Source organism: Vidua macroura, chromosome 4 (genome assembly GCF_024509145.1).
Source record: "Vidua macroura isolate BioBank_ID:100142 chromosome 4, ASM2450914v1, whole genome shotgun sequence".
Classification (NCBI taxonomy): Eukaryota; Metazoa; Chordata; class Aves; order Passeriformes; family Viduidae; genus Vidua; species Vidua macroura.
Window position 1 is genome coordinate 71,607,934 of NC_071574.1, and position 15,867 is coordinate 71,623,800.

The following is a 15,867-nucleotide window of genomic DNA, read 5'->3' on the forward strand; positions in this document are numbered from 1 at the left end:
TCCCAAGAAAAACACATTATTTTTAAATTACTGCCTTTATCAACTCCTGCTTTGTTTAGAGCTTCTCTTGATTGAAATGTATTTAGTACAAAGGATTTTTGAAGGAGGACAAAAAATGTTTGAGCAATGCAAGAAAAAATATCTGTTGGAGTTCAGTTTTCTCTAAAAAAAAGGAAAATCTGCTGCTCAGTGCAATAATTCCATTTTTATTTACCAGGAGTCAATAGTATTTCATGTAACAGCACTGACACATCTTTAATATCTTGCTACAGGTCACGCAGCTTTGCAGAAGCAAAAACAAGCTCCTAAAATGATCCCAATTAATAAGGAGGACAAAATCTCTAAGGAAAAGTCTGGTTTATCAAGAGAGAGAGCAGGAGCAAAGCAGATTATCTATTGTGTTCTCCAAGCTGGACAAGGATCTACAACATGCAGAGGAAGTGGACATCAACACGGATAAACAAAGTGTGATTTTTGAGAAGGTTAAAATGTGCAGAAGCTTTGCAGCTTCCCAACTTTTGGGGAAAATTAACTTAGATCTAACTTGAACACAGTGAATTTCTTCCCAAGTTTGAGTGTTCCCTGGTGGCATTTTCACTAAGCGTCAGAAATCTTACACATTGTTAATTAAACTGGTCAAAAAATTATTTATTTCATCTGTGCAAGATGCTACAGTGTGAGAGACTTTTCTCCTTTGGTTTACATGAAGTGTCTTTAAAAATTATTCAAGTGACTGTTAAGATTATTTTTTTACTACAATTTGAGCAAAATTTACTAATATTTCCTTTCCTAACAGTTCCTCATGCAGGCACTGAAACTCTCCACAAGCATTTTGCCTTTGCAACCCCGTCCTATGCACATTATTCTGAATTAAAAAATGTCTCTGCAAATGCCAACAGCCACTAAAAGCAAGTTTCACCTACTGCCACGAGGTAGAAAGAAAGAAAGAAGAGTTAAGGAATAATAAAAAAAATTGTCAGCTTACACTTGCTCAGCTTGCTTGGGCATCTCATTGTCATTTCCTGCATTAAAACAAAAATAATAATTAAAAAATGTTTGGTTTAAGCACTCTGAGAACATTTTTGCTGCACATTTTACATGGAATTTATCCAGGATTTTATACTACTAGGGCAAATACAGGCTGTAATTCCAATCCTCCAACCACCCTCTCTTCAGCTGTTCTGAGACCAGTATCTATATTATTTATATATATATATATATATATATATATATATATATATATATAATGTGGGGATTATTATTATTATTATTATCATCATTATTATTATCATTATTATCATCATTATTTTCAAGACAACCCTTCATCCATGAACTCTTCCAGCCATTTAAAATACATAAGAAAATGGTTTTTAAAATTTTTACATGGCTTGTTTTTATTTGGAAATACAGCTACTGTAACTCATTATACTGAGGATAAAAGACAGATAAAATAAATAAAATCCTCAGTTACTTGACAACTCTCAGTTTGAATTACTATATTTTGGAGACTGGTTTTTTATAAATCCATATGGAACATGGACTTAAATATTTGTTTAATACTTTAAAAAGCATCTGAACACTGAGATCTGACAGATTTTCTGTTTAACACTCAGATCTGACAGATTTTACCCACAAAATCTGCTATGATTTCATGCACTGGCTACAGAATCTATCAGTTATAAAGGAAGCAAAGCCTTTAATTGCTACAAATTTTTAATGGAATCAGAGGTAATAACTGCCTTGGTGTATTTAATGCACTTACCCAGGAAAGGAATGTGAGTGGCTCCAAAAAAATAGGTCCTTGAACAAGCCAGAGGTCCCTTTGGAGATACACACTGCACTACCTAGCAGTCAGTATTAATGAGATACAAAAGACATCAGTAAAACAAATTGGTGCAATAATTAACAATTAACTACGTTCCCCTTAAGTCTTCTAAGCACTGACAGACTACAGAAGTTTACAACACAGACGGAACTGGATTGTGAAAAAGCAACTTACGTTTTCAAAGGTCTATTTCACTTTTGACTTGACCTGAATGGTTGAAAGACTTTGGAAAGGAGATGAGCTCTGACTTGTGTTTTCAATTTCCTATGTCAACTGCTCTTTTCATGAAGAGGAAAGTGTGTCAGGTTCCCATAACTACGCTGGCACTTGGTCTTATTTACTATTTTCATGACACCCTATTAAAACAGTATCACCTGTACCTGTAAATAAACCACCTTTTTAAGAACAGCATCAGAATCTGAGGACAACAGAGGGAGCAAGTACATCAGAATAACACAGTACTTGCATTTTCAAAGGTATCAAATGGCATCTTATCGTTAACAAGGGAAGGAAAGACAGACTTGCAAGTGTTTTTACAGAAATAGTGTTAAGAGCAGCAAATGGAGGATGAGATTTCACCAAGATGCAAAACCACTCTTTCCTCAGGCTCTGCACACGCGATTCGTGCCCAGAAACCCCACGTCCATCCATCCCTGAGGCAGCTGCACATGAAATGCTGACAAGCTCATCAACTCATGGCCTCACTCATGCTCTCACTCCAGCATGGCCTGTGCTCAGCCACATCCACCTGCTCAGGGCTCACACCACTCCCAGAGCCCCAGGAGGCAGCAGGGAGCTCTCTCCACACTCTACCTCTCTCCTCCTTCGCTGCCAAGTTGCCTTCTGGAGCCACCCAGGCCCTCCAGCCAGAGGATCCCAATTCCCTGGGGTCGCCTGCCCAGGCACGACAACCCAGCTTTTACTTGGAAATGGAAATAAGTTAATCATGTTTAACAACCCAGCTTTTACTTGGAAATGGAAACAAGTTAATCATGTTTAACAACCCAGTTTTAACTTGGATATAAAAATAAGTTAATCATGTTTAACAACCCAGCTTTAACTTGGATATGGAAACAAGTTAATCATGTTTAACAACCCAGCTTTAACTTGGATATGGAAACGAGTTAATCATGTTTAACAACCCAGCTTTTTTACTTGGAAATGGAAACAAGTTAATCATGTTTAACAACACAGTTTTAACTTGGATATGGAAACAAGTTAATCATGTTTAACAACCCAGCTTTTTTACTTGGAAATGGAAGCAAGTTAATCTTTGCAACTTCATCAGAACAGTCCTGGAACTTTATGAAAGGTTTTTCAGAGTTTGGTCAATAGTTGTTGAAGCAAACACTGGAATTTGGGTATATGGTGGTATATCCTAGGTCTATTCACAAAGGTGTTATCAAAAAAAAAAAAAAAGTGGCTTTTTGGTTTTTTTTTCTTAAGAAATTACTAAATAAATGTGATTAAAATGGAATCTGTGTGTCACCGGTAAGTGTATCACAGAAGGTTTTCACTTTGTGGCCAGGACACAAACAGCATTTCCCTCTCTCCCACCCACTTACAGCAAAAGTTGTCTTTTTCCAGAGAATAAATTATTTTAACTCATTCAGCAGTCCCTGATTAAGAATCCACTACAGTTTCACTTGGAAAGAGCAAGAAAAATCACATTTGTTCCTTAAACTGATGGCTTGCTATGGTGCTTTATGTTAAGAAGAATTCAATTTTTAACTCATGGAAGACAAGCACAAAAAATATACAAAGAGAAAGAGAATATACTTCAAAATCTCAGATAACTTCTCTAAAGCCTTACCATATGCTTGGCAGTGCTTCCACCAAGGCCAGTGTTTCGGACCAGATGTCCTTCAGATGGAAAATTAAAGTTCCCAGTGTTCAAGTTTTCCTTTGTGGAGTGGCTGCCAAAGAGGACAAAGGGCTGACGGCTCGGGCTGAGGAGGAGAGAGGGAATCACCACCAAAATACTTGCAGGAAGTTTACAACCAACAAATGAAAATAAAGCTTTCAAGTGTGATAGACCAACTGCTGAATTTCTCACACTAAGAAAAAAAAAAAAATTACTAAAGCTGCACAAAGCTTCACAGTGAAACGAGCAAGTTCTAAAGAAAAAAATCTTCTTGCATTTATAAAATGATAATTTCTTTCAAATACAATGAACTTATCTCAAGGTTGCTCCCAAATGCTCTTAGAAGATTCTTTTATCTTAAACTGTCTTGAAAAGCTGCTTAGTTTAAAATTCACCACCTTGAAAAGCCCTGAAATGACCGTGTTGGAAACAAACAAAACTATTTTGGGTTTAGTTCTGGCTTTGGGCCCAAGACTCAGCTGGAGAGGTCGAGGATTTTCTTTTCTTTAATGCAATGCAAACAGCAGAGGATGCTGCCAGCAATAAAGAGCATTGAACTCCACTGGTTTACTCCAAATACAGGAGAATGTGCAGAGAGATTGATTTAGCCAAACAAACCTTGATTAGCTCACAACAGCAGAACGTGGATTTTGCAACAGAACCTTCAGCTAAACAACAACTTTTGGTTAAAACTTTCCCACAGAGTCACAGGATGGTTTGGGTTGGAGGGAACCTTAAAGATCATCTCATTCCAACCCCTGCCATGGGCAGGGAACACCTTCCACTACCCCAGGTTGTTCCAATCCCCATCCAACCTTTTCCAGGGATGGAACAAGGAAGGAACAGATCATAATGCACAAAATTTCATGGTATATGTAAGAACTACAGCATTAAACCCTGGGAAAATTCAGCTTGTCCTTCCAGGATGGGAAAGAATTTTGCACAGGTTTGTTTTTCAGTAGGAGATTTGATATACTGAGGTGATACAAAAAAAAAAAAAATGTTAAACATTATGGCATCAGGGATATGGAAATAAAATATTGAGGTAGTAATGACACCAGAAGGAATAATGAGTAATAATAATGATGAGTAATAATTACCTGTTATCTGTTATATGGCTTGAGATCATGCCATGGCTGAAATAACTTCTGAAGGGCTGTGAAGAATTGAAAACAAAAATTATTAAGAAGCACATGAACAGAAGTGTGAAATATCCTCTCATTAATTAAACCTGAATTATCCTTCTCAGAGAAAACTCCTGAACCCTCAGAAAATACTTCCAACCTCCACAAACAAACCCAAACACCACTAAGTCTCTCATATCATTAAATCATTAAATGATTTAGGTTGAGAGGGACCTTAAAGCCCATTTAGTTCCAAAGCCCTTCCACCTTCCACCATCCCAGAGGAAGCAACAAAATGCTTCAAAAAAGCATCAAAAGGCTTCAAAATGCATCCAAAAAACCAACAAAATGCATCAAAAAAAGCAACAAAATGCTTGAAAACCCCCAGAAATGCTGTGCTGTTTTCTCCCATGCTCTGTGCTACCCCCCCAAGTTATGTTTGAGGTTTGTGATGTGCAAATTCAACTTGTCAAGCCCTGCACATACCAGATTCCATCCAAATGCAAGTTAATCTACCTACAAATACCTCCTGTGCAGGTATAAATTGAATTATCAGTGAGCAAACACTCGACTGAATTACCCCTGCAGTCCTCAGCCATCATACCATGGATTTTTTAAGGAGGGTGGTGACTTTAAAAAATCTAAAGCTTGTGTTTTTACCCCTCAAACATGAAAAGTGAGATGGGATAGGGGGAAAAAAAAACCCAAATTAATGCTGAATAATTATTCCTTCTGCATGGATACTCGAGGATTGCTGAAGCAGGCCTACCTCCCCAGCCTGAGATTCTGAGAGTTCCAGAATGAAGGGGATTTCAGTGTCAAAATTAGCAAAAAAGTTGGTCCACTGGTGTTCAAATATCATTAAATCCTAGAAGGAAAATATTTGACATTACATCCCAAGGCAAGAGAAATGAAGGCAAAGGTGACATTTCACTGGAATACAGACTGCCCAATGAAACAAAAAGCTCAGGAAAATAAATATATAATATGCAATATATAATAATATTATATATAAGAAAATAATATAAATATATTTTAGAAGATAAGGATATTCTGCTGGATTTTATTTTTTATGGGTGTGTGGTTTTATGCTTATTGTTTTCAGAAAATTTAAGTCAATTTAACAACAACTTCCAGATTGAAAGCTTCAAATTATAATAAATAGGTCTGCTCAGAGCATAGGACAAGTCCCAAACATGAATCTCCCTTCCAGACAGAGAGGGGAAGTGAAATATCAGGGAGTGATTGTTTAGACTGAGAATCTTGTAAAAACTCTATGGTAATTTAATTTTCATTATAGCAGTTGATTAAACAACCAAATTGGTGTGAACTACCAGTATTTTATTAATAAAAGACAATTACTGCTGAATTTTGTACATATTAAATTGCTATCAAGCTAGAAACAGATTAAAAATTAATATGTTTTAATTAATTTTATTATATGTCGATAATTATAAAATAGATGTACTATTAAATATAAATATTAATAAAATATTATAATAGACAAATGATTGTTAGAATTATTATACATAATATATTATTATACATAATCATAATATATAAAAGTAATTATGTACCAATAATTATAGAAATATATATACTATTAAAATATAAATGCTAATAAATTATAAATATAAATTTTAATTATAAATACTAATATTTCTACAATGCTTTCTCCTCTAGAACTGAGATCAGGGCATGGCAATAATGTGAGAATCCCTTCCCAGTGTTTGTATTTCCCAAAGCATCAGGGCAGCCACTGAGTGTCACTGTTCCCCACTTAAAAGAGCTACAAAACATCTGAAAAATGCTTTATTTCTCCTGAAAGAATGGCTGTGTGCTCAAGGGGGTTTTTTTAGCCCTCCTTGCTGCAAAAGGAGGATTAAACCACAGCAACTTCATGTATTTTGTACATGGTTTAATGTCATGAAGGAAAATTTTTAGGAGATTTTCAGACAAAGTAATAAATTCATGGAAACCAAGACAAGTTCTTTTAGCGTTTTGCAGGGTTTGTGGTAGATGGAAGGAATGGGAGGAGACCCTGCAAGCAATAGCAGGCAGAGTCTGTGGATTAAGGCCATGAACTTAATTAAAACCAAACAAAATGACAACATTTTTACTCTGTGGTTACACCGAGCAGGAGCTGAGGCAGAACATTTCACCTGCATTACCTCAAAAAGCAAATCCTCCAAGGACACGGGATCCATTTTGCTGTAGGTCTTCCACAAGTCAGCACTGACATCCATTAACTGAAAGAGATTTTAAACACATTTCTGTGAAAAACACCACGAAGAAAGCCACAGATGCAGGCTCAAGCTGAGACAGGAACACTGCTCCTTAACTCTGATTTCACAAATAGTTCCACTCTGATCTCACAAATATTTTTACTCTGTTACAAAAGACCTGACCAGTGAGGGTCTGAACTCTGTGCAAAGCTTTCTCTGCATCCTCCAAACAAATCATTTCACAGTAATTTTTCAATTTAATAGCAAAGAACTGCATGAGCTGGTGCAGGCAAAAGGGCAAGATGAGTTTTCTGAGTTAAGACAGCCAAGAGCCAATTCCAGGGTTAGTCATCCTCAGCATCAGCCAATATTTGCCCCAAGCTGATGTAAATTTAGGCTAAGACAGTTCAACTTTGCAATACTTTCTTCCAAGTAGCAGGATGATGCATATGGAGAATAATATTTAAAAATATATTCTTAAGGGACACTTGTATCTGAATGATTCTGCATTTACAGGGTTCCCCATCACCCATTTAGTTAAAAATGCAACATTGGCTGGAATTATCTTAACCCACTGCTTTACATTTATTCCAGGTACTCATGTAATAATGATTTCCCAGACCTCACCTCCATTCCATTCCTATAAATACAGTAAATTTTCTAAATTAAAGCATCTTGAGCAGCTCTGATTTATCCAGTAAAAGAGCAACTGCCTTTAAAAGACTGGGAAAAATGCTGAATTATCATCCTTTAATTACATTCAAATCTAAAAGAACACACAGCACAGGGGAAAATCTGAGCTAAAAATGCACCAAAAAACCTCCCCTTTTAATAATGGCAGAAGAATTAATTCATAGATGATTTACAGTGATCCCAAATGCACTTCCATCCTGGTTTCCTCCCCCATTAGCAACACAGAACCACACAAACACATAAAAAGTTAAGAATGTCACTTCCCATTTGAAATCCCCTCATGATTTCAAGGAGGAAGCAAGCAAGAACTCCAGCTGGAGCTGGCTGGACTGCCAGAGCCAACATGATTGCTCTTAAAAAAGGAATGCAAGAACTTCCCCTGCTCCTTTTGAAGCATTCCAGGAGTGCTTGGGGACAGCATCAGCTCCCTGGATCACACAGGAGAGGTTCTCTCTGTGCCACTGTGTCTGAACATTTTTTTCAGAGCCTCTAGAGGATTGTGAAATGAACTGGGGTAATTAAAGGGCAATTAAAGGCCCAAACAGCACAGGGAAAAATCTCAGAGGGAAAGTCTGAGCTAAAAATTGCCAGTGAAATTTTCATTTATTTATTTCAGACATGGAGAAGGGCCATTGACTGCCCTCTCCAAAGATGCTCATCTGTTTGCACTCTGGGTTTAATGGATTGGGCAGGTTCACACCACAAGGTGTTACAGTACCACTGATGGAATGACAAAAACCCTGGAAAAAAAAAAAAAAAACAAAAACTCTGAAGAAAGCTTAAAATTTTTTTCCAGTGCTCAGAAAGGCACAGGAACTTACAGAGCATATTCCTGAGCAAGCATGTACAATTATAGATATGATGAGACTTTAAAAATGGCACTATTCATTCTCTGGAGGTTTTCCAGCTATCAGGAGTCAGAGAAAAGCCCATTGTGGCTGTAAAAATGGAGAAGTGATAAGAAAAATGGAACATCTGCATTGCTGTGGCAGAGATTCAAAAAATGAAATCAAAGAAGCTTTAAACAAGCACAAAAATGCAAAGCTGTCATCTGAAACTGCTGTTCAGAGCATAATTAATAAATGGGCAAATCAATGACATAATTTGCTCAGAGTGGAACAGCAAATCATTATTAAATATAGGAGCAATTAAATCCTGACTGTTGCCCTATTCAGCAGGGTATGACCCATGAATATACAATGTCAGTGAGAGGAGATGCATCTCTTCAGTCAAAACCAGTGACCCAAGAATAGTCTTTTCTCATTTTCTGAACTCATCTCAAGGTGTCCATCACTAACCAGCTCCTCCTGCTCTGCTCTTGAAGATCTAGAACCCATCTAAAAAATTAGGGGTAAAAAACCTGGTTATTGGTAGAGATGGCTTTAGAAGGAATGGAACAGAAAGGAAAAAGGCAAGGAAAAAAGGCAAGGAAGAAAGGAATGGAAAAAAGGGAAAGGAAGAAAGGAATGGAAAAAAGGGAAAGGAAGAAAGGAAAGGAAGAAAGGGAAAGGAAGAAAGGGAAAGGAAGAAAGGGAAAGGAAGAAAGGGAAAGGAAGAAAGGAAAGGAAGAAAGGAAAGGAAGAAAGGAAAGGAAGAAAGGAAAGGAAGAAAGGAAAGGAAGAAAGGAAAGGAAGAAAGGAAAGGAAGAAAGGAAAGGAAGAAAGGAAAGGAAAAAAGGAAAGGAAAAAAGGAAAGGAAAAAAGGAAAGGAAAAAAGGAAAGGAAAAAAGGAAAGGAAAAAAGTTCTAAATCACAGCAGAGGCCTGGGGAGAATGTTCAAATAATGGTTTATCCAGGAAAAAGTGCTGTGTTGCCCAGAACAGAATCTCAGCAACACCACAGGGTTTCCATCCTGCCACAGTTTTACAAGATCCCAAAAAAAACTTCATCCAATTTAGCAGCTCACTTGAGCAGTGAGTCAGGACTAGATCATCTCAAAAAGTGCTTTCCAAACAAAGTAACTCCATGAGTAAGTTCTGCTGCAGAAAGGAAATGACCAAGGGAAGCACTCACTTCGTATTTCATGGTGAAGAAGCCGTCGCCCCCGATCCCCTCGAGCGCGAAGGCCTGGACAATTGGCCACTTCTCCACGATGAACATGTCAAATATCTGCAGGTGGCCTGCAAAGCAAGCACAGCAACAAATCCTCACAAATCCTGGCATTTCAGCCCTTGGGATTCACAGATTCAGTTGTACAAAAATCCCATTTTTGCACAACTGAAAATCTTGAAGCGAAAAGTATTTTCCACGCCGATGGCAATTTTAGAAGCTCCTCTATGCCCTAAATTTTGTCCCTTTTTCTCAGGATATTCTACATCTCCTTGCAAACTTCATTACATGCTGATTAACCATTAAAATTCAAGACAATAAACAGGGAGCTTTGCTCACTCCAGTTCCTCAAATACTTGGCCATAAGTAAATACTGTCAACCCTACAGAATCCCAGAATGGTTTGGATGGGAAAGGACCTTAAAGTTCACCCCCTTCCTCCCCTGCCATGGGCAGGGACACCTTCCACTATCCCAGACCTGTCCAACCTGGCCTGGGATAATTCCAGTGATCCAGGGGTAGCCACAGCTTCTCTGGACAGCCTGTGCCAGGCCCTCCCTACCCTCACAGGGAGGAATTTCTTCCATCATCCCCATTTAAGCAGAATTTTAAGTCGAGGGAGATTAAAACTTCCTCCTGGCACTTCCACTAATGACTTTTCAGGCAGTCAGAGCATATCAGCCTTCCCTAAGGGAAGCAATAAAGAATTAGGAACAAAAAAAGAATGCAAGATTACACTGCTGAGGCTCAAGGCTGGCTCCAGATCCCAACAGGAAGCCGTGCAGGGCAGTTTTTTTCAGTGCTAAAAAAGGCAACTTGCATAAAGAAATGTTTATTCTCCCCTTCCATAAAGAAGGATTTATCTGGAGCTCCCATGGGAACAGAGAACTTCTGTAGCAGCTCAAGACACTGCCCTGAATGCAAATTATTTCTCTGCCTCACGCTGGGGGCATTCGCTCCCCAAATGAACTCTGAAGGCTTCCAGCTCTCAGAAAGAAATTCAACTCTTAAGGGAAAAGATGCTAAAAGGAAACTAATAACTTACTAATCCTTATTTCTCTCCCAAAGCAAGGGAATCTTCATTCCCTGCAGCTGCAGGGTGCAAAAATACTTCCACTCTGTGTTGAACTCTAAATGCTGAGAATTTTAAACTTTCTGTGCTGAAAAGCACAGACCCACAGGAGAATATTATATTTAACCTAAGGCTGCTGAGAAGGCTTCCAAAATTGATTGACAGCACTAAGATTACAAGTGTGTAATTTGAATATCACAAAGTAAGGAATATCACAAAGTAGGAAACTTGGAGTTTAAAGTTCTCTATTATATATTATATATTGTATCCTGTATATTGTATATTGTATGCTATATGTTATATGTTACATATTATATATTACAGTATATATTATATGTATATATAATTACATATATATACATATTTATATATATAAAGGTTAAGATAGAAGTTTTAAAGTAATGGTTAGTTGTTCTTCCTCACCTTCTTCTTCATGAGTTTAAGTCATATTTTGTAATTAGATAAAAAAAGTCCACATTGCAGGCCACAAAAGATCAGTTATTGAGTTAAAAATAAAAATAATTTAAATATCATTTCTTAATTAGATAGTTTAACCTGAAAATACCTTGTAAAGAAAGGTAGTTAGCCATTTTATACCTTAAACTCACTACTTATGAAACTGTAAAATAATTTTTTTTAAAAAATCTAAGTCTGAACTTGAAATACCAGCTCAAGTACCTTCAATCTCAACTTTAACAAAAACAAATAAATAAAAAAAAAACCAAAACCCACCCTACCTTGGCAGCTGTAGGGGATCCCAATGCGGCTGCAATCCCGGACCATGTCCACAAAGCTGGAAATCTTGAATTCCTCTGCAGCTTCTTCATCTTCGTACTGAAAGAAGCCATTTAAAATCAATTTGGATTAGGCATGCCCTAATTTGATTGGTAGGAAAGAGAAGATGCAGCATGTAAAGCACTAAAATATCACCTAGAGTCTCCAGGAGTTCAAGCACCCCTTTCTGGGAGGTGCTTTGGGATTTTGGAAATCCCATCATGGCAGGGGTGTCAAGCCAATGGGAATTGAACAAAAAATCAAACTTCAAAGTAAGGTTTTTAATCATGACATATGAAGGCATAATTATAGACTTTGTTTTCAGCTTTCAGTGAAGTCTTTCAACATCTAGATTTGAAAGATAGAAGTCATTTTGAGGCTACCAGCTGATGTGCCATGAAAAACGTGCCACTGAGGGAAAAAAAATTAAAATAAGATGCTGTGTTACCAGCTAAACAACACTGAGCAAGGAAAATCAATGACAGAATAGCCCCAGGTCACAGACTGGACAATGAGAACCAGTTTTGGTCTGAGAGAGAGGTGAACTGCAGGAAAAGGAGGAGGCAAGAAGAGGAGAAACCCCCATGCAACACTGTCTGAACTGAAGACTTCAGCAGACAAGAGCAAATATCCTAACTCAGAAAAGCATAAAAACCAGACTGAAGAGACAAATCACACTGAAGTCATTTTTATAACAGAACACAAACCTGAAAACACACTGACTTTGACCTGAAAAGCAGTTTAGCAGCAAGTCTGGAACCAACAGGTTTAGCCCTGCTGGCTTTTTCAAGAGCCACTTGTTTTCTGGAGCAAGATCAGAAGGCAGAGGTGTTTTGCCTATGTTGTTTTATTTTATTTTTATGTGCAGTGCTCTGAGCTTCTTATCAAGGCAAATGACATGATTATGAACTTTTTGTGAGCTTCAGGGTACACCCAACACATTTATTTTGAGAACAAGTTCTTTTAAGCCAAGCCTGAATTTAAGGTGCAGCCTCAGCTCCTCCGTGGTGTGTTCCTTCTTCAATCCCAGGAAGCCAGATCAAAGTTGCAGTTCAAAGCCAAGCCCCAAACAACTGCCAGTTTCTCAAGACTTAAAAATGTCATTGGAGTAAGAACTTGGGTTTTGGCAGGGTGCTAACGGCTTGCTCACAATCTGCTGTTCAACTGTGACATCCCAAAATTTACTAGAGCAAATTTCTGCATTTTATCCTATTTGGCCACTTTGAACATGGGCATTTTTTTTAGTAACATGGGATTTTTTTTTTCCCCAATAACTAGGATATTCTCTTAAATTCCTGTGGGCTAGTTAAAGCAAGTAGGAAGGAAAAAAAGGAAGCAGAAGCTCTGTGTTTTGCCAGAGCCAGGTACAGCATTGCTTTATTTATTCCTAAAATTCCTGTGCTTTTTCAGTTTCATTTTTATGAAGTTATTTCTATCACTGAAGTAAGTACTTAAAAGCCACTGCAGGCAATTCTCCTGTAAACAGGATGCACTTAAAGCCTGACACAGCAAGGTTTTGTTTGTCTTTCAGCAGTACTCTAGGAAACTGGCAATTCTTATACATTGGAAATGTGACTGCAAGTGCTCAGTTCACTCACACCAAACAGCAGTGAAGTAGAACTGTATTTTCAGCTCCCAAAACCAAACCTTTCCCCTCATTTCCACAAAGAACAAGGCACATGGTTCACCTTGCCAGTTACATCATTTTTTTCAAGCCAACACTGTGTGATTAAGGCTCCTGCTTACCATGATAAATCATATCAAAGCCTATAAGCAGATGAAGCTTAAAATTCAATCGCTGAGATTGCAGCTGCACTGGCAACTGTGTGGTAAGAACTTCTCTGTTCCTGATTCCAAAGTGCACGTGTTCTCCCACCATCAGATTTGCCCTTTCAGCAAGGATTTTGGCAACAAAAAAGCCTTGTGAAGCCAGGCTTTAGGTTTTGCTGTGGCATGTTTGAACCTGGAGCTCAGCTGTTTCTATCCTAACAAGAATTATCCCTCTCTGCTGCACTCCTGGAATTGTATCCACAAGTTTTGGGATCCATGGACAAGGTATTTATAAACTGGAGCAAGATCAGTGGAGGGCCACCACAATCAGTGGGCTGCAGCACTTGTCCCAGAAGGAGAGATCCAGGCTTGCTCAATATCTGCACCTCAAACCCACCAAAATATTACTGAGATGGTGAAGTCAGGCTCTCTCCACAGTGGTCATGAGATTTAAAACAAGCCAGGTTTGGGTTTGACAAAAGGAAACACTTTTTCATTAGGAGGACAGTGGGAAAATGCAGCACAGAGCCAGCAGAGGTTCTGCAGTCATCCTTGGATGCTTTCAACACCCAGCTGCAAAAAAACCTTGAGTAACCTGATCTGATCTCACCACTGAAGCAGGAGGTTGGACAAGATGATCTCCAGAGGCCCCTTGCAATCTGAATTATTTCCTAATTCTGTGATCTAAGCTATCAACCAGACACATAAAAACACAATCAGTCTATTGTAAGTCCCATCACTTCCAAGCTGGAAACTCAAGGGAACAAAAGGTTTCTCTCCCTGACTTTCCCATTCCTTTTTCCACTGGCTTCACTCACCATCACAGGCTCCAAACCCACTCCCTGCAGAATTCAGTACAATTCTAACTTAGAAGAGGAACTACACAGAACTTCATGTAGGAAGAAGCATTTCCAGTCTCCACTGGAATGAAAAGGTCCTTATTCTACACCCAGACAAAGAGTATTTTCATTTTTTACTCCTCTAAAAATACTTCACAACAATAAATGGACTTTTTCTAGAATACTTTGACTTTTAAGTTCAAGATGAAACTCACATCAGTCATGGGATGTAGTGGAAGTGAGGTTAACAGTTCTTGACAGAAAGATTTAAAGTTAAAATGAAAATACATAATGAAATCTCTTGATTTTAAAGGACTTACTAAACCCATCTTTTCTAATATTCTCAAACTACTGGCAGCCAATGCAAACATTGCTTTGGCAGCAAACAAGGCTGATGTGGGAAATCTCAGCATTGACTGTGATACTTGATTCACATTTTGCATTTTTCACAACCCACTTCTTTTTTCCTCATTAAAATTATCACTGACTTAGATCCAAACAACAGCAATTAGTGGGAGAGAGGAGCAATTTGTCCTCACACTCCAACAAATAAAAGTATTGACAACATATTCTTCTTGCACACTTTAGCAAATTATTAATACCCAGATATACACACATATCACACCTCTGCTGAGAAGGAAAAGAGAAAAAAAGCTTCTGGAAAGAATGTTTTTTAAAGTTTCACTTTAAGGATCAGTTCATTATCAAGTTCATTAGCAAATCTTGTCTGCATTCCTTTTTCACTTACCTCATTTTCAGTCAGACAGTGGAAATGCAAGTTTCTCCAGTGTGCCACATAGGGTAAAAGATGATTGTAATTCACAGGGTTGCAGTACAGATGAACACTGTCAGGTTTTATTAATATGATTATATCTGCAACAAGCAGAGCAAATATTCCAGCATTAGAACTCCACACACAAGAGAAACTGAACAGAAAACATTTTTTTCTATTATGCCACCTCATTAAAGAAAGAAAATTGTTCAGCTATCTGAATGCAGTGCAATTCCTGATTTCTTTTAAACAAGCAGAAGGAGCAGTTGGCAGCCACAGACAGTTCCAAGTACAAGAGCACTTGTTACTGTTCCAGACAACTGGGGGGTAATTCCCAAGTCTTGCACAGAACTTGCATCAGCCTGTCCTTTGTGCAGCCAAGAGGGTCAGGATGAGTCTTCCCAGAGCACTTCCAGAACTCTGAACTCCAGCTGCTCTTGCCTGATGTTACAACAGAGCTGCTTCAGCTAAAAACCATCAACACCACAGCCTATGGGGGAGACATCCAGAAGTTTCATACAAATAAGAGAATAATAAACTGTGATGACAGGGATTGGCCACATTCCAAGTATGACAAAGGTGAGTTAATGTGGTGAAGTAAAAAAGAGCTCAAGTACTTTAGAAATGCAGAGGTGTGATCACACAATATTAACAACATGAACTAATGGACTGTAATTGTGTAAGTTTACAACATTTGAGATAAATTGTGGAGCATAAAACATATGAAATATATCTTTTTATGTTTAAAAATGAGTCCTTCAGCAGTGTTTATAAGAAGATATTTTCAGGCATATACAGACAACTTGAGACTTAATGACCTTTTTTTTTTTTTTCCTATGTCCCTTTTTCTGCTCATCATCTG

The 15,867-nt window shown here is 38.0% G+C and overlaps 1 protein-coding gene across 1 annotated transcript in view; it reads right to left on the reverse strand.

The window, feature by feature from the left end:
- The window catches only part of DNAAF9 (dynein axonemal assembly factor 9), a 69,739-nt gene that overhangs the window by 37,503 nt on the left and 16,369 nt on the right, over window positions 1-15,867 (reverse strand). Inside the window, exons 4-12 of the mRNA XM_053975638.1 lie at window positions 14,982-15,106; window positions 11,588-11,684; window positions 9,744-9,850; window positions 6,985-7,062; window positions 5,583-5,681; window positions 4,790-4,845; window positions 3,639-3,774; window positions 1,763-1,844; window positions 986-1,022 (exon numbers count right to left, since the gene is read on the reverse strand). Of these exons, the coding sequence (XP_053831613.1) occupies window positions 986-1,022; window positions 1,763-1,844; window positions 3,639-3,774; window positions 4,790-4,845; window positions 5,583-5,681; window positions 6,985-7,062; window positions 9,744-9,850; window positions 11,588-11,684; window positions 14,982-15,106 (817 nt within the window). The remainder of the gene's footprint in view (window positions 1-985; window positions 1,023-1,762; window positions 1,845-3,638; window positions 3,775-4,789; window positions 4,846-5,582; window positions 5,682-6,984; window positions 7,063-9,743; window positions 9,851-11,587; window positions 11,685-14,981; window positions 15,107-15,867) is intronic.